The sequence below is a fragment of the Halichoerus grypus genome, chromosome 10 (assembly GCF_964656455.1).
Source record: "Halichoerus grypus chromosome 10, mHalGry1.hap1.1, whole genome shotgun sequence".
NCBI classification, from domain to species: Eukaryota; Metazoa; Chordata; class Mammalia; order Carnivora; family Phocidae; genus Halichoerus; species Halichoerus grypus.
The window spans coordinates 112,519,151-112,540,131 of record NC_135721.1 but is presented as its reverse complement, the minus strand read 5'-3'; the positions used below and the strand labels follow the sequence as shown (position 1 = coordinate 112,540,131).

At 50.9% G+C, this 20,981-nt stretch overlaps 2 protein-coding genes and 1 pseudogene across 3 annotated transcripts; 2 read left to right on the top strand and 1 right to left on the bottom strand.

The window, feature by feature from the left end:
• Positions 1 to 238: 238 nt before the first annotated feature.
• On the top strand, positions 239 to 332 carry LOC118554412 (U6 spliceosomal RNA; annotated as a pseudogene).
• A 4,891-nt stretch (positions 333 to 5,223) lies between these two features.
• On the bottom strand, positions 5,224 to 8,604 carry DEFB124 (defensin beta 124). The gene is made up of 2 exons (XM_036121815.2): positions 8,547 to 8,604; positions 5,224 to 5,431 (listed from the first exon to the last, which is right to left on the bottom strand). The coding sequence occupies exons 1-2, from the start codon at positions 8,602 to 8,604 to the stop codon at positions 5,277 to 5,279; spliced, it is 213 nt and encodes a 70-aa protein (XP_035977708.2). The 3' UTR covers positions 5,224 to 5,276.
• Positions 8,605 to 10,064: 1,460 nt separating this feature from the next.
• REM1 (RRAD and GEM like GTPase 1) lies at positions 10,065 to 18,420 on the top strand. 2 transcript variants are annotated; one of them, XM_036121812.2, is made up of 6 exons: positions 10,065 to 10,168; positions 10,562 to 10,809; positions 11,194 to 11,568; positions 12,649 to 12,731; positions 16,352 to 16,553; positions 17,795 to 18,420. In XM_036121812.2, exons 2-6 carry the CDS (start codon positions 10,587 to 10,589, stop codon positions 18,064 to 18,066), a joined length of 1,155 nt encoding a protein of 384 aa, XP_035977705.2. In that variant the 5' UTR covers positions 10,065 to 10,168; positions 10,562 to 10,586; the 3' UTR covers positions 18,067 to 18,420. The 2 variants fall into 2 exon arrangements, with proteins under 2 accessions (XP_035977705.2, XP_077913198.1); XM_078057072.1 differs by lacking the exon at positions 10,562 to 10,809.
• The last annotated feature ends 2,561 nt before the right edge of the window (positions 18,421 to 20,981 follow it).

The window sequence follows — 20,981 nt, the reverse complement described above, 5'->3', positions numbered from 1 at the left end:
CTCTCAGACTTCGAGGCAGCCCTGGCACAATAAGCAATTCCACTCAACTCTGCCATGGAAAACCCAGGTGGGGAAGGGAGCAGGGAGTCACCAAATCTTATCCCAAACCCCCTACCCTACCTGTCAGGGTCACCCCCTTGTTCTTTTCCTTTCTTGTAAGCCCAAAGGGATCCACCCATTACTGAAACAAGAAACTCCTCTAATCTCTAATAGAAGAATCTCTATGAAAATGCAGATAGTGCTCGCTTTGGCAGCACATATACTAAAATTGGGACGATACAGAGAAGATTGGCACGGATGACACTCAAATTCGTGAAGCGTTCCATATTTTTGCCTGTTGGGTTGCCTGCTCCGCGAGGCTGCTTCTCCCTCTCCCTCTGCCCCTCCCCCCAGCTCGTGTGCGTTCTCTCTCTTTATCTCAAGCGGATGAATAAAAGCGTAGATGTAAGGGGCGCCTGGGTGGCTCAGTTGGTTAAGCAACTCCCTTCGGTTCAGGTCATGAGTTCCAGGATCGAGTCCTGCACCCGGCTTCCCTGCTCAGCGGGGAGTCTGCTTCTCCCTCTGAGCACTCTGCACTCTCTCTCTCTCACTCTCACTCTCTCAAATAAATAAATAAAATATTTTTTAAAAGCATGTATATATATGAATATAATATATATTATATATTATGTATTAATATTATATATATGAATAGTATATACACGATATATAATAGTATATATATACACATACAAACAGGTTTTTTAACTTTTTAAAAAATATATGGGTAACTCCATCCTGAGAAAATATGTAACAAAAGCTAACGGGGGGAGGGGGGCACCTGGCTGGCTCAGAGGGGCATGTGACTCTTGATCTCAGGGTTGTGAGTTCAAACCCCACTCTGGCTGTAGACATTACTTAAAAATAAAATCTTTAGGGGCACCTAGGTGCTTCAGTCAGTAAAGCATCCAACTTTTGATTTTTGGCTTGATTTTGGAGAGAGAGCATGATCTCAGGGATTAAGATTCTCTCTCTCCCTCTTTCTCTACCCCTCCCCCGCTCATGCGCTCGCGCTCTCTCTCTCTCTCTCACTCTCTCAAACAAATAAATAAATCTTAAAAACATAAAATAAAAATAAAATCTTTTTTTAAAAAGCTAACAGAGATTATAAGAATGGTAAATATTTTGAAGCTCATCTATGTTTTATTTTCCTACAATGTGTTCTAACCACTCTACTCAAGTAATAAAAATTGGAAAATTTTAAAGAAATTTTGGGAAGCTTTTTAGTGCTAAAAATCTTGTTTTGGAAGACTATCTAAGTACATATGGAAATGCTCATGATACATTGGTAAGTAAAAAACAAAGACAAAAAAACCAAAACACCAAAAATTTTGTGCAGTTTTATTCCTTTTTATTTGCAAATCACATTTTACATATATTTTATTTGTGGGTATTTATGTATAGTGAAAATACTGATGATGTTTGCTTTCTTATTTGTGCTTCTGTTTTCCAAGTTCTCTCCAATGAACATATATTACTTTTACAATTAGAAAAAAAAATGTTATTTTAAAAAACACAAGTAAGGGTGAATCTGGAAGATAAAATCAAGCGCTAGAGGACCAGAGTGGAGGCCCAGCTCCACCATTTACTGGGTGTGTGACCTGGACAATTCACTTCACTAAGAGCTTCAGCTGCCTTCTAGAAAAGGAGGGGATAATAGTACCATGACTGTGAGAATTAAATGAGCTGAGGTGTGTAAAGCAGTTAGTCCTTACTAATGGCCAATTGATAGTATTGTTATCACTAGCTCAGCCATTCAGTGACTCTTTGGGGAATGAATGTTTGTACCTCGAAACAGTATTTCAATACACAGCAAAAATCCCTTCTGTAGCATTGTCCACCCCCCTAGCTCACCTTGCATACCTCCAGGGCCAGGGAGCTCTCTTCCTCCCAAACCTTTCCCTTCACGATGGCCTGTCCTTCCATTGTGTGGTTATTGTTCTGTCTCGGAAGAAGACTTGACCCAAAGTCCAAAGATTTAAGTCCAAGTCCCGGCTCTGTGCCTCGGGAGCTGTGTGGCTTTGGACAAGTCACTTTCCCTCTCTGAGCTTGGGGGCCTCATCTGTGAAGTATCTTGAGGAATCTTCCACCCTAGAATTGCCTCATCTCCTTGGCCTGTTAGGTGCATCCATATGACTTAGGAGGTGGGATGTAGGCTTAGATAATGGTCTGTTAGGGTGCTGGGTCGGAAGCAGCTCTGCACGTGTGAGGTGTGAGCTTCCGAAAAAACTGTCTAGACTGTTGGGTCTTGGTTCAGCCCCCAGAAGGGTGATGGCTGCCTCCAACATGATGCTCTGAGAGAAACACGGCATCACTTCTGGAATATTCCTACCAAAAATGCATAAGCTGAATTCAGTCATGAGGAAACATCAGACAAACTCAAACTGAGGGAAATTCCACAAAACAACCGGCCTGGACTCCTCAAAGACGTCAATGTCATGAAACACTGAAGAACTGCTCCAGGTTAAAGGGGATCAAAGAATCTTGACAGCTGGGTTTACTATGTGATCCAGAGGTTTTGTTTTGCTGTAAAGGACTGATAAAAGCTGAACAAGATCTGAAGATTAGACAATAGAATTTTGTCAATGTGAATGTCCTGAGTTTTATCACTGTACTGGGGTTATATAAGAAAATGTCTTTGTTTTTAGGAAAAACCCACTGAAGTATTTAGGCATAAAGAGAATCATGTCTGATATACAGATAAATACACACACATATATTTATATTTTTTATATACACAGAGAGAGAGAGAGAAGAAATGATAAGGTAAAAGTGATAAAATGTTAATATTTGGAAAAACTGGGTGAAGGATCTATGGGAATTCTTTGCATTGTTCTTGCAGATTTTCTGAAGTCTGAAATGTGTGAAGAAGGCAGCCAGTGCTGTGCCTCTTGCTCAGGAGAAGAGACAGCTTTATGGAGCCCTTGCAAAGTACCAGAGGATCTCATCTGACCCCACAGCCACCCCATTCAGAGCTAGGACACCCATTTTGCAGAGGAGGATTCTGACATCAGACGCAGGAAGTGACTTGCCCTGTTCGCACAGCCCATGGCCCAGACATGGCAGAGCTGGCGTATGAACTTCAATCTGACTCCTCACTCCTTAAGCTCATCACATCTTCACAGCAACAAGGTCACAGACTCCCTCGCACCATGTCTGGGACTGAGCAAAGAAAACATAGCTTCCTCACTCTTTGTAGAACAACGCAGAGGGGAGGGGTGGAGTGCAGAACTAAATTTAGTTCACTTCAGTTTAAAACTTGGTCTAATTCAACAACTTAAATATTCTCTGGAGGTTTCTTGAATTCGGAGAGACTCAGTCTCTTTGGTATAATTGCTCAGGCTTCCCGATTCCTCCTCTCCTCCCCTGCTCCTCCCAAATATGACGGCTGAGCTAGGGGTGAGGAGATTCAATGATGGGCTGCTGGCTGGCATCTGCTGGGATCTGGATGTCACTGAAAACATCCACTGGCTTTCTAGCCACAGCTGGTTGCTGGTGACCTGGTCAGGCCTCCTGCGGACTCATCAAGGCCTAGTGGTCACACTGGCTAACGCCACCTCACATTAGCTCGCTGTGGTTCTGTGCCCGGCTCTGGGGTTCTCATCTTGTCCTCTTTCTAGGTTCCCAACACCAAGCCCACCTCATCCCCACCACATCGGGTCCTAAAACAGACCCAGTGGCCATCAGTTCAATGTCTAGATTACCCAGAAATTAAGGGGGGTACGGAGGCAGGGCTGATACTCAGGGGGTATGCTTTGTTATTAAAATAATTCAGTGCTTCCCTCCTGGTTGGCAAAGAGCTGCTGCCCAAGACCCTTCAGTATCCCCTCCTCCACTCCAGCTGCCTCTGGCACATTCCCAGGTCCCTCTCATACCGGAAACTAAAGGGTTAACACAGCAGCTAGTCTCCAGGACTCTGCACCAGCCCTGAGACTCACTCAGCATCCCTCCTGATGTGAAGTATTTTGAATATCACCACTGTTCTTAGCCAGGCCAAGCAGGGTCCTTTCTCTTACTCCAAGACTACCCTGGACTTCTCTGAAAAGTCTCAAAGGACAGTGGAAAAGAGCCGCTCTGTCCTTGGCATTCCCCTCAACTTACTTAACATGCCTGCCCCTTTCTGGGCTCTACCCCAGGAGAAGGTGGGTCAACACTGGGGGTCTTCCCCATCTCCGCTCTCCCCCCCCCCCAGGTCTCGTCTACTGTCCAGGCGAATACATTCTTCCCAGCCTCCCTGACACCCGGAGCAGCCAGCCGTAGCCATGTGACAACCCTCTGGCCCATGAAAAGGAGGCAGGAGTCTGCTGAGGATGGTTCCAGGGACAATGTTTGCTTTTCCTGGTAAAAGTGAGAAACGAGCTCAATCCAACCCTGCCCCTGCTTCCTGCTTTAAACAATGATGTTGAGCCTGAAGTTTTGGCAGCCATACGGGACCCAGCAGGATCCCAAGATGCTCGCCCTGATGTGGCTGCTGCCTAACTCCAGAGAAGCCCCTGCAAGTCGAGCTACCTGTTTTCTCAGCCAGACGTAATCCTGATGCAGGATAATTGGCATGTGAGTCTGTCGGCCTACCTCCCTGACTCTGCTCACGTTTTCTCCCTGCCTTCCCCTGCCCACGGTTCCCTGGCTCTGGCCGAGGCCCACTTCTCTCTCTGCTTTCCCTGTGTACATGAAAACTGCTTTCATAAAATCCTGTGGTCTTTTCCACCTGGGCAAGCCCTTACAATGCTAAAATAGGAGATAAAGGGACATAGAGAAATCCTGTCGCTCTCCAGGGCCTGCCTTTCAAAATGCCAAAATGTATTAACTCTACCATTATTCATCCTTACTATAATTAACTCATTATTATTATTAACTCATATTGTTACTATTAATTCTAACCTCCTTTTTGCATTCTTTCTACAAAGTCCAGTTCTCCTGATATTATAATTTATCCCCATTTTATGGATGAGAAGACCCAGGATGCTTACGGAGATTGAGTAATTTTTCTGGAGCTGGAGAGAGTGGAAGGGATATTATAGGCAGGCCTGTAACCATTTACTGAGGTCATTAATACCCACTTGCCCCGGACGCCTCACCTCCCTTCACCAACCATCCCTCCACCCCTCCCATACCAGGACCTCGTCCACCGCCATACACCCAGCACAGCGGGGGTTGGGGGGGGGTGAGCAAGCAGCAAGAGGAGACAGGTGCAGCAGGTGTTTATTGGAGAGCAAGGGTACCAGCCCCAGAACCAGCTACACATATGCAGGCTTGGAGGCCAGAGGCCTGGTTCCATAGGCGAGGCAGCAGAGAGAGGCATCTGGGCACATGTGCATGTAGGTTTCTTGCCTTGTACAGTAAGTCCTGCAGGCCCCCTGGCCCTTCCAGCACCGCTTAAATTCACTTCTCCCTGTGCAGAGGAAGACCACAGGTCACAGAGCAGCCCATGGGTTGCAGGTTAGACCGCTGTTCACAGCTTTGACCATACATCAAGGGTTAGGCCACAGGTCACAGATAAAACCACTGACCACAAGTTAGGCCACAGGACCCACATTAGATCACAGGTCTGGTCTTTTGTTAGCTCTCTGGTCATTGTGTTGGATGACTAGTCATACAACAGCCCACAGGTCCTAACTTAGGCCAAAGGACACGAACTCTGACCACAGGTCAAGGGGTTAGAGCAGATGGAACAGACTAGACCCCTAGTCACAGATGAGACAACTAGTTACAAATAAGCCCACGAATTTCAGTCCGGGTTAGTCCACAGGTCACAGATTAGACCACTGGTTATAAGTTAAAAACTAATTTCCTTTTTTTTTTTTTTTTTAAGATTTTATTTATTTATTTAGAGAGCAAGTGGAGGGAGGGGGCAGAGGGAGACAGAGAGAGAATCTCAAGCAGACTCCACACTGAGCTTGCAGCCTGACATGGGGCTCTATCTCACAACCCAGAGATCATGACCTGAGCCGGAATCAAGAGTCAGATGCTTAACCGACTGAGACACCCAGGCGCCCCTGGAAACTAATTTCTTGTCCAGGTTAACTCACCCCCTGCTCAGGTACACTCTAAGCCCTTTTCATCACAATGCTGTACAATTATAGTTGGTCTTATTAGGATCCCCATAATACAAGGTAAGGAAACTGAGGCACAGAAAGGCTAACAACCTTGCCCAAGATTACAGTCATTAAGGAGCAGAACCAAGATTCAAAGCCAGGTAATCAGACTCTCAAGTCCTCACTGGTAACCATGACATAAACTGCTTTGCACACATAGGGACCTGTTTAATGTTAGTGGAGGCATTTCTAGCCATGGGCCATGGAAAAGGTAGGACTTCGGAGGAACAGGTCTGTACCCCCTCTAAGGGTCTTCAGTCACAGCATGAGGCATCTCCTTCATTTATTCCTTCAACAAACATGGGACATTGGAGATACCACAATGAACAAGGTGGGCCAAGGTCCATGCCCTCAAGGAGCTTCCAGAAGGAAAGGCAGTTAAAACCCTAGCAAATAAATACAATTAGTAGAGTTGTGGAAAGCGCCCGGAAGGAAACCATCAAGATGTGGTGATGGCCAATTAGGACAGGTGTGCAAATGTGAGGAGAGAGGCCACTCGGGTAGGCCTGTCTGTTACAGCAACATTTCTAGACATGTGACCCAGATGGGCAGAGAGCAGCCTCTGAAGAACCGGGGCTGAGCGGGAGGTGGAGGGGAAAGGCTTCCCTCCCTCTCCCTGGATTAAAAGAGATCCCTTGGGGGCGCCTGGGTGGCTCCATCAGTTGGGCATCCGACCCTTGATTTTGGCTCTGGTCATGATCCCTGTGTTTGGCTCCAGGCTCAGTGGGGAGTCTGCTTGGGGTTCTCTCTCTGCCTCTCCCTCCCCCCCTCCCCCCATGCTCTCTTATTCTCTCTCTAAAATAAATAAATAAAAGAGAGAGGGAGAGATCCCATGGAACCCTCACAATGGGCCGACCCATGGATGTTATTCTGCCCTGTCAACCAGCCATCCTTCCATCCTGCCAAGGTAGAGGATCTTAGCCTGAGACAGACCTGGCCTCAAAATCTCTACAAGGCGAAGGATCCACACTCTGAAGAAGGTGTGTGTATAATGGTTAGCGGCATGGTGCGAACCCAGCTCAGACCACCTTCGTCCAAATCCCAGCTCTGCCATTTCCCAGCTGAGTGACCTTGGCCTCAGATTCTTCCTCTGTGGGACTTCCCCCCTTTCAGGGAGGCAGTTATACGGGCTTTAATCACTCTAGCACAGTGCCTGGCACATAGTAAATACCCAATAAATGGAAAGGGAGATTACTGGAATGGCAACACAGAGGGTAGAGCAACCAGGGCTCATTTGCAGCCATACCTCTCCTTTTATAGCTCAAGAAAGGAAGCAACTTACCCAGCTTTTCCTAGACAGTAAGTGGTGGGCTCTGGAACCAGAACCCAAGACCCTGATTCCCAGGTAAGGGCAGTTCCTATAACTCCTCTTAACACATCATCACATTTCAACCTTCTGATGACGCTGAGACCCAGAGTTGCTATTTTCTCCTACATGATCTGTAACCACCCCCCCCACCCTCATCTCTTCGACTTCGTCTTCTCTCCTGGTGCACCCCCACTCCAGCCATCCTGGCCTCCTCACTGCTCCTCAGACACATCGGTCACCTTCCTGCCTCCTGGTCCCTGTAAAGATCTTCTTAATATTCTCACTGCAGTTAGATCTCTGCTCACATCGGCCTTATACAAAATAGTTAAGATACCTGAGACTGACTTCACGATAGGTCACTAAAACAAGACTGGTTCAAGTTGACAATTGTTGAGATTGGGTGAAGGTACACGGGGGTTTTTCATACTATTTTTTTAATTTATGTTTGACATTTTCTAAAACAAAAAGGTTTCTTTTAAAAACTTACATCATTACATTATTCTCTATGTTTGCAGAAATTTATATTTTTCTACAATAACATGCTTTAAAAAAAACTCACCTTGTTCCTTATATTATTCTCTCTCCTTTCATGTAAATTTCAAGTTGTTCAAAATACAAACTTAAAAAACAACTTCTTACACAGGGCCTCCCCTGACCATGCCCATCAGCTCTCCCATCCACCATTCCCACGTGCACACACCACACTGACCCCTGGTCCTGCTTCTATTCTTCTGAGCACTTATCACCACCTGACATACTGTGCTTATTTGGTTCTTTTCTGTCTAAAATATCAGCACCATGAAAGCAAGGACCTTGTTTACTTTCCCTGCTGGATCCCCAATAGCTGTCATGGTGCCGGCCCACAGTAAGTATTTTTCAAAAAAATATTTGTTGAGTGAATCCCATTTTAAAGATTAAGAAACTGAGGTGCAGACTGATTTAGGAAGTTGCCCTAAGGTGCCCAGCAAGTCCGAGGTGGGACCAGAACACATACACTGGTCTAGGCCTCCTCTGTCCTCCAGAACCTGGGAGGCTATTCCTCATTCTACACACACACACACACACACACACACACACACACACACACACACACGGCTGATTACCTGGAGGCATATGACCCAGGGCCAAGAGAGCCACAATGAGCAGAAGCAGCTGTGTCATGGCCACAGGGCTTCTGGGGAGGTCACTGGGGAGACCACCAGAGGAGCCGGGCATACTGAGCTCTGCTGCCTGCAGCCCAGCCTTTATCAGGCTGCAGATCAAGGCTGGAGTGTGGGCAACAGGAGACCTGAGAGGGAGGCGGAGGCTCTGTGATCCCAAGGATGCAGCTGGATCTCAGCCAGCTATGTGGGGGACTGCCCAGCCATACAGCAATTGAGCTGCAGAGCTGGGACTGGAAGCTAAGTTGCCTCATTCCCAGACAATGTGTGACATGATACCAGTCACAACCCATCTTGTGGGTAGGAAAGGGATGCCAAGAAGGCCAAACCACAGAAGGAGGCCAGGCGTGAGGGGGTTCAGTGTCTGCCCCCAGCCCTGCGGAGGCTGAGCTAATCTACAGGCTACTGTGCGAGTTGCTCTGAGCTGGACACCTGGACCCCCTCAGCCATGACAATGAACCCCACCCACAGGTACAGCCTGGTCTGCAAGGGCCCACATACAAACCCGCCCCGGTCCCTCAAGACCTCAAAGGAAGCATCCTGCTCAAAGAGCCTGGATCCTGGCCCCTTGGATGGCCAAAATCACCAGTTCCCAACTGCCCTACTCTACCAGGATCACAGTGTGTCTCTCCTCCTCCAAGTGCCTAGGAAGGCTTTTTTTTAAAAGCCATGGGCGGTGATGGAAAGGGACAGTTGGCTGAGCGGCAGAATCCTGAGTCCCAGACCCAGGTAAGCCTCAGTGTAATCAGCCTTTTAGTGTTGTGCCGGGATTAAATGAGCTAATACTCCAGGCAATGTGCTCAAAACATACTAGCCACAGCCCAAATACCCAGTAAATATTTATCAGAGTGGGGACAGCCATTCTTCCAGGCACAGGGCCGCCCCCTGCATAAAGAGTGCTTAACTTAGAATTTGGTAAATGAATGAATGGGATGCCAAAATCAGATATTCAGAAGACTTCAGTGCAGACTTCCTAGGCTCCCTCCTCCCCTGGAGCCACCTCCCAAAATTAATTCTCCATCCAGAGCTGAGTTTCTCAAAGTGGGGTCCATGAACTCTGCAAGATCATTGGGCACTTGTTTAAAAGGCAGATTCCCGAAGCCCTCCCCCAGAACGGCTGAATCCGCCGCTCTTGAAGGGTGAGGCCGGGGAATCGACAGTCCACCAGCTCCCCAGGTGGATTCTGCGAAGGCTAAAGTTGGTGCGCCCCGTTGCTGGCGTGGATGCAGAGGGGATCCAGACCCAGGAATTCAGAAATCCCTTCTTTCCTCTCTCTCGCTCCCCACCCCGATACTGCCACCACCACCCCAGGCGAAGGCCTTGCGGCAGTGGGTCAATCAAGCTCTGTGAAAAGTCGAAAAGTCTTTGGGCGGCCGTGGCCTCGGGGCGGGGACCCCGGGGCTGCCCTGACGGGGCGGGGCTGGACGGGGCGGGGTCGCGGCTCCTCCCCCTGCCCAGGCGGCGGGGCGGGACTGGCCCGAGGGGCTGCGCGCCGAGGCGGTGGTGCAGCCTGGAGCACCCGGCAGCTGCGGCGGCCGGGGACCCTGGACCCCTCCCCACGCGAGGTAAAGGCCCGCGCAGCCCGCCGCCAACTTAGTCGAGTTGGAGCGGAGTTCGCCAGGCGCCTGCATGGGGGGCTCTGCGGCGCAGGCAAGGACGAGGGAGGCCTCGAACCCGCGTCCCGGGGGGAGGGTCCTCAGGCCTGGGGCCTGGTGGGTTGGATAGCCTCGGACAAGAAGCCCTCCCGGGATCGGGGGACTCACACCCAGGACCCTGGGCGGGGGAAGCTCGGATTCAGACTCTGGGAATGGCACATGCGCCCCCGGGCCCTGTAGGTCCCTTCCCCGCCCCCCGCCAGGACCCTGTCCTGTCACCAAAACTGGGCCCCGCTGCCTCGACACCCCCCCACAACAGCCGCTGGAGGCCGTCGCCCAGCCTCTCCTGAATTTTTCACGTAGGGGGCGGGCCGGACACGTCGTTCCCATGGCACCAGGGCGCTCGGGTTACAGCCGAGGGAACCCCCAGACTCTGCTCGCCCTTCGGAATACCAACCCGCTCCGTCCTGCCTTTTCCTCAGCCCTCAGGAGATGGGGCAGCGGAAGTGAACCCCCCCAGGGGCCCTCAACCCTCCAACCCCGATCTGAACCTTGGGGAAGAGAGCTGTGGGGAAGAGGAGGACAGGGGCAATTCAGGCGCCTTTCAGAACGTGGGTCCCATGTTCCAAATGGGGGGGGCACGTCTGTACACGGGTGTGTGCATGCTTGTATGGACATCCCACCTCGCTGCTGCCCCTCTGTCTGTCTCTGTCCGTGTGTCCTGGGGTATTGGGTCATCCTCAAGGCAGAGGAAGCGACCTGTGGGTGTGCATATGCGCGTGCTCGCAGCTTGCATAGTCACCCCTCCCAGCCTGACCCAGGTTTACTCTGGCCCGGAAGCCAGGAAGCCCCCACCCCAAGGAACTGAGGCGCCTCCTCCTGTCATTTGAACAAGAGAAGGTTTTGGAGGAAGTCCTCTCAGGAGCTCATCTGGACCCTGCAGAAGGGGCTCACAGGTGCCTGGCTCACTGCCCATTCTTGCTTCTTGCTTACAGAAGGAAGGAAGGATCAAAGCCCCTCCCCACCAAGGATGACACTAAACACCCAGCAAGAAGCAAAGACCCCCCTGCGTCGGCGAGCCAGCACTCCACTGCCCCTGTCCCCCCGGGGCCACCAGCCTGGCCTCCTGTGTACAGCACCTTCCACAAAATCCCAGCATCCCCGGCTGGGCCAGTCAGCCTCCCTCAATCCTCCCACCCAGCAACCTTCGCCTGCCCCCAATGGTTGGTCCTCTGAATCCAGTGACTCTGAAGGCTCCTGGGAGGCCCTCTACCGCGTGGTACTGCTTGGAGACCCTGGCGTAGGGAAGACCAGCCTGGCCAGCCTCTTTGCAGGGAAGCAAGAGCGGGACCTCCATGAACAGCTGGGAGGTAGGGACCCTGTGGGCTGGGCTGGGATGTGGCCAAAGGAGTGAAAGCCCTGTTGTCAGGGGCACAAGGCTGCCAAGAAGAGTTGTGCAACTCACACACTTCTCAACTCTAAAGGGCATCATTCACATAGACTATGAAATGAATGATGTGTCCCCCCCCCCCCCCCCCGCCCAGAGTGGTGCAGGGCACAGCCAGAACAATGGTCTACAGGAGGGAAATGCCTTGAATAGTGAGAAGGTTGCCAATTTCTCATGGATGAGGTATATGATTAATTTCCATGTCATAGGGAAGCAATTCTGAGTTCCATGAGTCTCAAGTGGAAAGAAATGGTAGGCTTCCACCCCACTCAGAAACTCCCAGCCCCAACTTCCCCTGACTCTCAGATCCTCCCAGCTCCAGACAACCATCTATGGCCACCAACAACCTGCAGCAAAACTAAGATCCTGCCCCAGAAGGAGACTCCCCAGTTTCCCTTATTCCTGGGAGATGCAGTGAGCCAAGAGGGTCAGGGACCCCAGGATGAGGGGAGACAGGGACAGGACAGAGGAAATGAAGATGGGTTCCTGAAGGACCAGCCGAGGGGACACAGGGTGAGTGCAGAGGGAGGTTGGTTAAAAGCAAAGAGAAAGTGGGGACACTCTGCCAGGCCCCTTCTCTAGCCTTGACCCCTCTGAGTGTGAGAAGCCTAGATGAAAGGTGTACATATGTGCACCTGTAGGTGTGACAAGTGGGGAGACTGAGGCCCAAAGAGGGTAATGTGACCTGCCCAAAGCATACACTAAGTCAGGGACAGAGTGGGACTGGGAGAATTCCCAGCCCAGCTTTAACCCCACCATCCACACTCATCAAGAAACCAAACTAGCAAAAGCCTTCTCAGCGCCTACTATTTGATTCTGGCAGCAGGGGAAACATGGGCTCCTCGTGGAGCTTCTTGAACTGTCAGGAGAGACAGACATCAAACAAGGGGGTGAGCACTTCCAGCACAAGTGGAGGGGGCACTGTGACCAGAAAGGGGACTCGGGGGGCCACGTCCTCACACTGCCCCTCCTCCCTGAGATCTGGCTCTTTCCTCGGTTGCAGAAGATGTGTACGAGAGGACCCTCACAGTGGATGGAGAGGACACAACGCTCGTGGTCATGGACACCTGGGAGGCTGAGAAACGGGTATGGCACCGCAAGCAGGACTTGGGGGGAGGGGTGCTGAGCCTGGTACCAGACCCCTGTCCCCTCCTCGGATACGACACAGCAGGGACATGGCAGAGGCCATCCTCAGCAGCCCTGGAAACCCACAGCTCCCAAGCAGCCTTTGCAACCAAAGGCAGAAGAACCTCATAACCCTGAGTCCTTTTCTCACTCCACTGATCCCCTCTGCAGCCATCCCAGGATGTGCTTCTCCCCCTGCAAACCTCCACCTCGTCCTCAGCACCCTCAGCCCACTGCCCGTCCCCCCCCCCCCCGGGCCCACACACTGTGCAGAGGAAGGAACACTGCATTTAGCACCAAAATGCCTGAGGGTAAACCCGCCACCCCTTTCTCTTCCTTACCAGTTGCGTGGCTTTGTGCAACTGACTGACCACCCACTCTGGGCTGACTTCAGTTTTCTCACCTGATAAATGGGTTAATCATTCCCGCCTTCCTTACCAGCTGGTTTTTTAAAGTTCTTATGCAATTTCCCAGCAGTGAGCACAGTGTGGAGCATGAAATAATGCTGAACATAGGTGAAGAAATGTAAATAATGATCATTCTTATTCCTCATAACTTGGTAGCTAGTAAAGAAGGAAAGCAAAGGATGTCCTTCCCCTACCCCGTTCCAGAATAGGAAGAAAGCAGCAGGCAGGGATATGCCCCTGTTATGCTTTTCTTACCCTGTTTGAGTTTTCTTTTTTCTTGCTATACAAATAATACATGCTTATTGTAGAACTTTAAAGAAATACAACCAAGCAGAGAGAAGGACGTAAAAATCACCTGGGAGCCTATCTCAGTAAGGGGGAGGCCCCGCCCACAGGGTGGAGCTTAGGAGAGCACTGTCGGGTGATTGGCAAGAATGACTGACAGCCCCAGTGATAGGCGAGAGGATAGGGATGAAGGAGCTAAGTGGCCAATTCCTTTCCACGAGGATTAAAAGGACACCCAGCTCCAAATGAGCATGATGATGATGATCATGGTCCTCCTAGCAGCAGGGATTTATGGAGTACCCTCTTCCCAAGTGTCAGCCCCTGTGCTAAGCGCTGGATATATATTATGACGTTCAGTCAAAACAAATACTATAGGTGAGTATTCTGATTCCCATCCTAGTGACGAGGAAAGCAAAGCTCAGAGAGGTTCAGTAATGCGTCCAAAGTTCTCAGAGATCAAGGGGGATTCAAACCCAGATCTATAAGCTCCTGAGCCTGTAATCTTATGCACTAGGACTGTCGCTCTCCATCCCCACTGGGAACATCACCTTCTGAGCCTTCAGCTGGGGTTTCACTCCTTCACTCATTCATTCACTTACAGACATGTCCCTTGGCCTCATGGAGCTCACAGGCTGGGGGTGGGGGTGGGGGGGCACTTTTTGAATGCAGTTGAAAATCTAGTGGGGCAGAGTCCAGTGAATTATGAAAAGTGATCAGCCTGGGAGTCCCATTTAGGAGACTGGGGAAGAAGAGTACTGGAACTGGAATTCTGTGCCCACCTGGCTAAATGGCCTTGAGAATGTTTTCTCTTCTCCTCTGGCCCTTGGATTTCCTACAAATAAAATGCGGAAACGGAACCAGTTTCCCTGGCTGGTGACGGTGGAGGCAATTTCCACAGAGGGTCCACCCAGTAGCAACATCACTGGAATAAGCATCCATCCTTTCGACAGATGGTACCCTTTGATGTCAGAGAGGCAGGATCTCCCAGGATTGGGTGGACCTTTGGCTTATGCAGTAGTGCCCTAGCTGGCCTGACCATCAGGGTCACCTAGAGAGTATAAAAAATCAAATATCTGGGGCACCTGGGTGGCTCAGTTGGTTAAGCACCAGACTCTTGATTTCGGCTCAGGTCATGATCTCATGGGTCGTGATATGGAGCCCTGCACAGCCGGGAGTCTGCTTGAGATCTTTCTTTCCCTCTCCCTCTGCCCCTCCCCCCCACTCACAAGCTCACTCTTTCTCTCTCTCTCTCTCTCAAATAAATAATCTTTAAAAAAAATTAAATTCTCAGGTCTCACCCCAAACCTGATGAATAAGAACCTACAAAAATGGGGTCCTGTAACCTATATTTCTAATCACACCCCCAAGGAGTCCTTCCCACCAATCCATGTTCCAACCGGCTTCTGTGATCCTAACACATAGCAAATCCTTCATAAACATTTGTGCAATGAATGATTGAATGCTCAAGCCCCACACTTCATTCTACAGATGGGGAAACTGAGACCCAGAGGGAGGAAGGAACCTGTCCATAGTAAGGTTAAGAATTCACATGCATCTGACTCAGCCCATGGTTATTTGGCCTGGGGAAGGATCAGAAAGGCTGTTGGGAACTTAATCCCTTTGACAGTGTGTTGACCATCAATCTGATGCTTTCATAGTCGTCTATCTTATTGGGTTATCAGAAAATTCTTCTGGCTTCTTCCCCTCTCAAAAACAGTGCCTCCACCACACTCAGTATTTCCTACCCCTGGCCTACTCTCCTCTCCTGTTCATCCTCTCAAACCCCACTCGCCAGTCCGCTCTTAAGCCCTCCCCACACTCTGCCTGGCTGAGTTCTTCTGACCTCCTCTCCTCATCCCCCATGGCTCCTCCAGCCACGTGCTCCTGCCTCTTAATGGTATTTATGACAGGGCATCAGAACTCTCGACTTCCATAGCGTCCCTTCCAGACCATGAGCTTTTGGAAGATAGGAATGGTGTCTTACTAAACACTTGTGAAGTTGTTACCCAGATGGTCCAGTCTCAGCGTGCTGTCCCTGACAAAAGATTGCCACCCAAATGGCATATCAAAATTGCTCCAGTTCTTCCCTTCCTTGTCAAACAACTTACAAAGACTCTGCTTCTTAAAGTGCCCCACCTCTCCACCCCTTCCCTTATACCTCCTACACTCCACAGTTGCTCCTTCACTTCTCTCTTCAACACTGGCCTGGAAAATGCCTCCCCTTGAAGTCAGCCTCCCTTCTCTCTTCTCTCCCTTCCTTTTGCCTCTCTTTTTAAAAGATTTTGTTTATTTATTTCTTTAGAGAGAAAGAGACATAGTGAGTGCGGGAGGGGCAGAGGGAAAGGGAGAGAGAGAATCTCAAGCAGACTCCACACTGAGCGTGGAGCCCGATGCGGGGCTTGATCCCATAACCCTGAGACTATGACTTGAGCTGAAATCAAGAGTCAGATGCTTAACCCACCAAGCCACGCAGGTGCCCCACCCCCCCTTTCGTCTCTTAACTGGACTGCAGAAGGCCACAAGAACTGTCTAGCAAGCCTGAGCCCTCCTCAGAAACCAGACAAAAGAGCTGAACCCTCCTTAGCAGGAGGGGGAACCAAAGAAATCTTTTGTCTCCAGTGCCCGGCCTACAGAAGCAATCAATGAGTGAGAAAATGTAGTGAGGTGTTATTAGCCCAGTTTTTCACACAGAGAAACTAAGGCTCAGGGAAGACTGGTGGTTTACCCAAGGTGACACAGAATAATGGCAGAATTTGTCCCCCAACCCTGTCCAAAGTATAAGCCTCAGCCCACCCTTCAGACCATCCCAGCCCTACCTTTCTCAGCCAGAGCCCTCTGGCTGAGAGGTAGGTACCCTTGGAGAATGGGCCTGGGGTCGCTCTGTTGCAGGATGAAAGCTGGAGCCAAGAGTCATGCCTGCAGGTGGGCAGCGCCTATGTCATTGTGTACTCCATCGCGGACAGAGGCAGCTTCGAGAGTGCCTCTGAGCTCCGCATTCAGCTGCGGCGCACGCATCAGGCGGACCACGTGCCCATCATCCTGGTGGGCAACAAGGCCGACCTGGCACGCTGCCGGGAAGTCTCCGTGGAAGGTGAGCCCTCTCTACTCCCTCCTCCTCCTCCAGCTTCCTCTCAACCTGCTGTCACTGCTCCTCCTCCAGTGTTCTCCATCTCAGGGACTGTCACCCCACCCTGCCCCCATCACACACCTACATGCCTAAGCCTGAAAGCTAGGAACTATTCTTGCTTCCTCTCCCACTCCCCCAAACGAGCCCCCAAATCCTGTCAGGTCCACCTCCCTTAACTCCACCTTCCCTTCCCCCTATGCCCACAACCTCTGCCCCATCCTGGCATCTCTACCTTAGCCTGGGCCAGCCCCTGTACTTCTCTCTCCCCATTCAATCAGTTCTCCTCACCAGCTGTCAGAGTTTTCCAAAACCAGATCTGACCTTGTCACTCCTTTGCTTAAAAATTCCCCTATGGCTCTCCCATGCCCTCAGTCAGAGACACTTTATCCACTGGGCATCATAGGCCCAGCGCGTACAAGCTTTCCAAGGGCTTACGTCTGGGATCTGAAACTATTAGCTCCGAAACACAGTGAGAAAATTGCAAATTAAAATTTCACAAAGTTTGAATCATCTACAAAACCCAATATTGTGGCAGCTGACAACTACAAACCAAAACATTTAGTTATATATAATTTGTATTCAAAGTGGGATAAGGAATATTTCAATAAATTTGATAATATCATGTGGGACCCATAAAGATCTCAAAATGGCCCGTCTCACGGGCAAAATATAAAATTTATGGAAACTGAGAGCCAGAGAGGGTAAGCCAGTTCCACGGAGTCACCAGCCTCTAAGGACTAGAACCCAGGCCCCTGTCTCCCAGCCCAGTGGCTTCCTGAAGATGGAAGACCGTATGCTTTGTGAGCAGACAGCCCCACACTCCCCAACATAATCCCCAGGAGATTTTGTTAAAACGCTGGTTCACAGACCTCGTCCCAAACCTACCGAATCAGATTTTTTGCTGGTGGGCTCAAGAATCTGCATTTTAACAAGCTCCCCCAGATAATCCTGATGCACAGCTCAGACCCCTTACCTGGCATTCAAGCCCCTTCCCAGCCTTCCTGTCTTCCCAGCCTCGTTCTGCTACCAGTATCAGTCATTAGCCTGTGAACTAACTCCGCAGAGCCAGGTCTCGTTTACCTCGGAGTCCCCTGGCGCCCAGCACAAGATAGGACCAAAAGAAAAAGCGCTTAGCTTGAGACTCAACACACGTCTTCCCACCTTTATGTCCCCCTCTACCGGGCCTGCCTGACCCCGCCCCTCAGAGGGCCGCGCCTGCGCGGTGGTGTTTGACTGCAAGTTCATCGAGACGTCGGCCACGCTGCAGCACAACGTGGCCGAGCTCTTCGAGGGCGTGGTGCGGCAACTGCGCTTGCGCCGCCGAGACAGCGCGGCCCCGGAGCCGTCTGCGCCCCGAAGGCGGGCGAGCCTCGGCCAGCGGGCTCTTCGCTTCCTGGCCCGCCTGACGGCCCGCAGCGCCCGCCGTCGGGCACTCAAGGCCCGCTCCAAGTCCTGCCACAACCTGGCCGTGCTCTGAAGCCGCCCGCCCCCCCTAGGGCTGGCGGAACACTGGGCTGCATTCTGAGCTCCACCGATACCATCGAGGGGCCACGACGTAGTTGCCCGGAGTCTGCACAGTGGGCCGTGCCTGCCCGCTGTCCCGAGGGCCAGAGCATCTCCCGGAGCCGCAGCTTCGGGGACCCCTCCGCCCCGGGGAAGCAGTGGACGGACTATGGGGCCCAAGCCTCAAGCTGGACACAGAGTAGGGTTTTTTGTTTTGTTTTGTTTTGTTTTTTTACGCGGTGCGAGCCTTTTTGTAAAAATCTTCCTTGTCCCTGGGCTCTGGCCAACTCCCCACAATAAACCAGACCAGAAGGGTGTCCAGTCTGAATGCCCAGACCTCTTCTTTTGGACTCTGCCAGGTGTCTCCACCTCCCACTGTCCCATCTACACTGGCTGCAGACCGGGTTAGTCTGCTGACCTGGGTCAAGGTCAGTCAATAAAATCACTGGACCAGTTGTGTGTTCAGGCCCCTCTCCCAACCACTGGGCATGGCCCCTGGCGCCGGTCTTTGAGGGAGACCCAGTGGTGCACAGACAACCACAATTCAGTGTGATGACCTCCTATTTTCTCATAAGCCCGTTTTTCAGATTATAGATTCATAAAGTCTTATCTGGAAGGAATCTCAGCATTCATCCTCACAATATAGTAGCTTTTGTTTGTTAGGAGCTGTGATTTAAGCTGTCACAACTAGTAATTAATCTTCGCAAACCCTGTATACCTCTATTAGAAAAATAGAGGCACAGGATGGTGAAGGTTCATACTCAAGATCATATAGCTACTATAAGTGAAGTTGTCAGGATTCCAACCCCGGCTTGTCAGGCTAGAGTCTGTGCCCTATCCACAATCCTCTTGGAGAATGTGACAAAAAGCTATAGAGTCCCAGGGAAATGGACTTTCAAACACAAGTTTGCTTACAATTTAAAGTGGAGGGGGATGCTTGCCTCCATGAAACTCAATCCACTAATCCCCAAGACAGATACCTGATTTAATCCATCTCATTCGTTTTTCTGAATGTGGAAACTGAAGCCCAGAGAGGGGAAGTGAGCATCCCAGGGTCACCCAGCTGGTGAGGGTGAGGACTAGACCCCGGGGCCCAGCCTCCTCCTCTGTCTGTGCAGGAAGGAGGAGGTAGTGAGGCATCCAGCCTAGCTGGGGCTGTGGGGCTAGGGCTGGGCCTTAGGGGTCAGGTCAGGAGTTTCCAGCTGAAGGGGAAAGGGGCCTCTCACGACTTTGAGAGGAGAACAAGATGCAAATGGTTTGGACCATCATGTCCCTCTGGCCAGACACCCCTGCCCCCAACCAGCTGCCTGCCCACATGCTTCAGCCACCAAGAACACAGCGCCAAAGAAGACCGGAGCTTGGGCTGATGAGCCATATCCTCCGTCTTCAAGCCCCCAATCTTGCCAGCAGGGCACTGATGGTACTTATTTCCCCATCCTAACTCCAGCTTGGGGAAGGGAGGAGGAGGAGGGTCTTCCCCCACCCCAAGCTGGCTCTGGCCTGCGGTCGTGGGGGAGGGGCTCTAGTTGTGGAAAGTTGGCAGAGGCAGCCGGCAGCAGCCGGAGAGTGGAAAAAATGATATCAAACCCGGAAAAATGCAGGCCGGATGGAGGGCCTGAGTTGGCCCTGGGAGGTGAGAGGGAGGGAGGGAAGGAGGGGGGCCCACAGGCTGAGAAAGGAAGAGGGGCCAGGGAAAGAGCACAGGAGCTGGCTTTGAGAAAACTGCAGGTAATCGCTGTCATTCCTTCCTTTCTTCACCCACAAATATTTATTGAGGGCGTACTAAGTGCAGGGCACAGTGCCAGGCTCTAGGGAGATAGAAGCGAACAGAAGCAGTAGGATGCTGCTCCCTGGAGCCCCCCCATCTGGTGGGGAAAGCAGACTAGAAAACAAGTGAATAAAATGATTACAAACTGATAAGGGGCTGAAAATCAGGGTGGTCATGGAAGGCCCTGAGGATAATCCAGTGCAATCCTCAAAGTCCACAAATGGGGAAACTGAGAACCGGGGCGGGGCGGGGGGGGCTTACCCCAGGCTACTCAGAGTGTGGAAGAAGTCCTTGAGACCAGGACTGGGAATGGAAGGGGAGGAAAGTAAGAAGGAAGGAGCACAGACCAGGGTCAGGGGGAAGGAAGAGCATGCAGCCAGGATGGTAGGACAACTCAGTGGTTGAGGTAGGTCATGGGCCCTGAACCAGAGGGTCTGTGTTCAATGCTCCATCTCTCTGTTTCTTAGCTCCCCCATCTATAAGATAGGATTCATGGCAATTCCCTCCCTCAGGGTTGATGTGAGGATTAAATGACTTAGGATGTTGGGCACCTGGGTGGCTCAGTCTGTTAGGCGTCTGCCTTCGGCTCAGGTCATAATCTCAGGGTCCTGGGATCTAGCCCCGAGTTGAGCTCCCTGCTCAGTGGGCAGTCTGCTTCTCTCTCTCCCTCTCAGCCTCCCCGCATCCCTCCCCATGCGCTTTCTCTCTAATAAATAAAATCTATAAAAAAATAAATGACTTAAGATGTGTAAAATACTTAAAACAGTTCCTGTGTCTAGAAAGATTCAGTAAATGTTGGTTCCCACTAGCATATCTTAAGACCTTGAGGAAACCAGGCCTTGTTAAGGGTAGGATATTCTGGGACTGTGAAGACTTGCTTGGAAGTCTTTGCCCTGCTATGACACTGAAGGACTTTAGGAAAATCTCTTCCCCTCTTAGGCCTCAGTTTTCCCATCTGTAAAATAAAGGGATTGAATGTGAACTTGTATCATCTATTCATGGACTCACCCACTTACTGTCTATCTCCCCCAGAGGAATAAAAGCCCCATGAAGGTAGGGCCCTTGGTGCTGCTCTCTCCCCAGCACCTACAACAGTGCCTGGCTCATAGTAGGTGATCAGT

What these genes read in the sequence shown, in the direction of transcription:
- DEFB124 (XM_036121815.2), bottom strand. Translation starts at nt 8,604, where the DNA reads ATGACACAGCTGCTTCTGCTCATTGTGGCTCTCTTGGCCCTGGGTCAT. An exon ending in CCTGGGTCATATGCCTCCAG is followed by an intron (nt 5,432 to 8,546) that starts GTAATCAGCCGT and finishes TCCTCTGCACAG; the next exon opens with GGAGAAGTGAATTTAAGCGG.
- REM1 (XM_036121812.2), top strand. Translation starts at nt 10,587, where the DNA reads ATGGCACCAGGGCGCTCGGGTTACAGCCGAGGGAACCCCCAGACTCTG. An exon ending in CCTCCATGAACAGCTGGGAG is followed by an intron (nt 11,569 to 12,648) that starts GTAGGGACCCTG and finishes CCTCGGTTGCAG; the next exon opens with AAGATGTGTACGAGAGGACC. An exon ending in CCGGGAAGTCTCCGTGGAAG is followed by an intron (nt 16,554 to 17,794) that starts GTGAGCCCTCTC and finishes CCCGCCCCTCAG; the next exon opens with AGGGCCGCGCCTGCGCGGTG.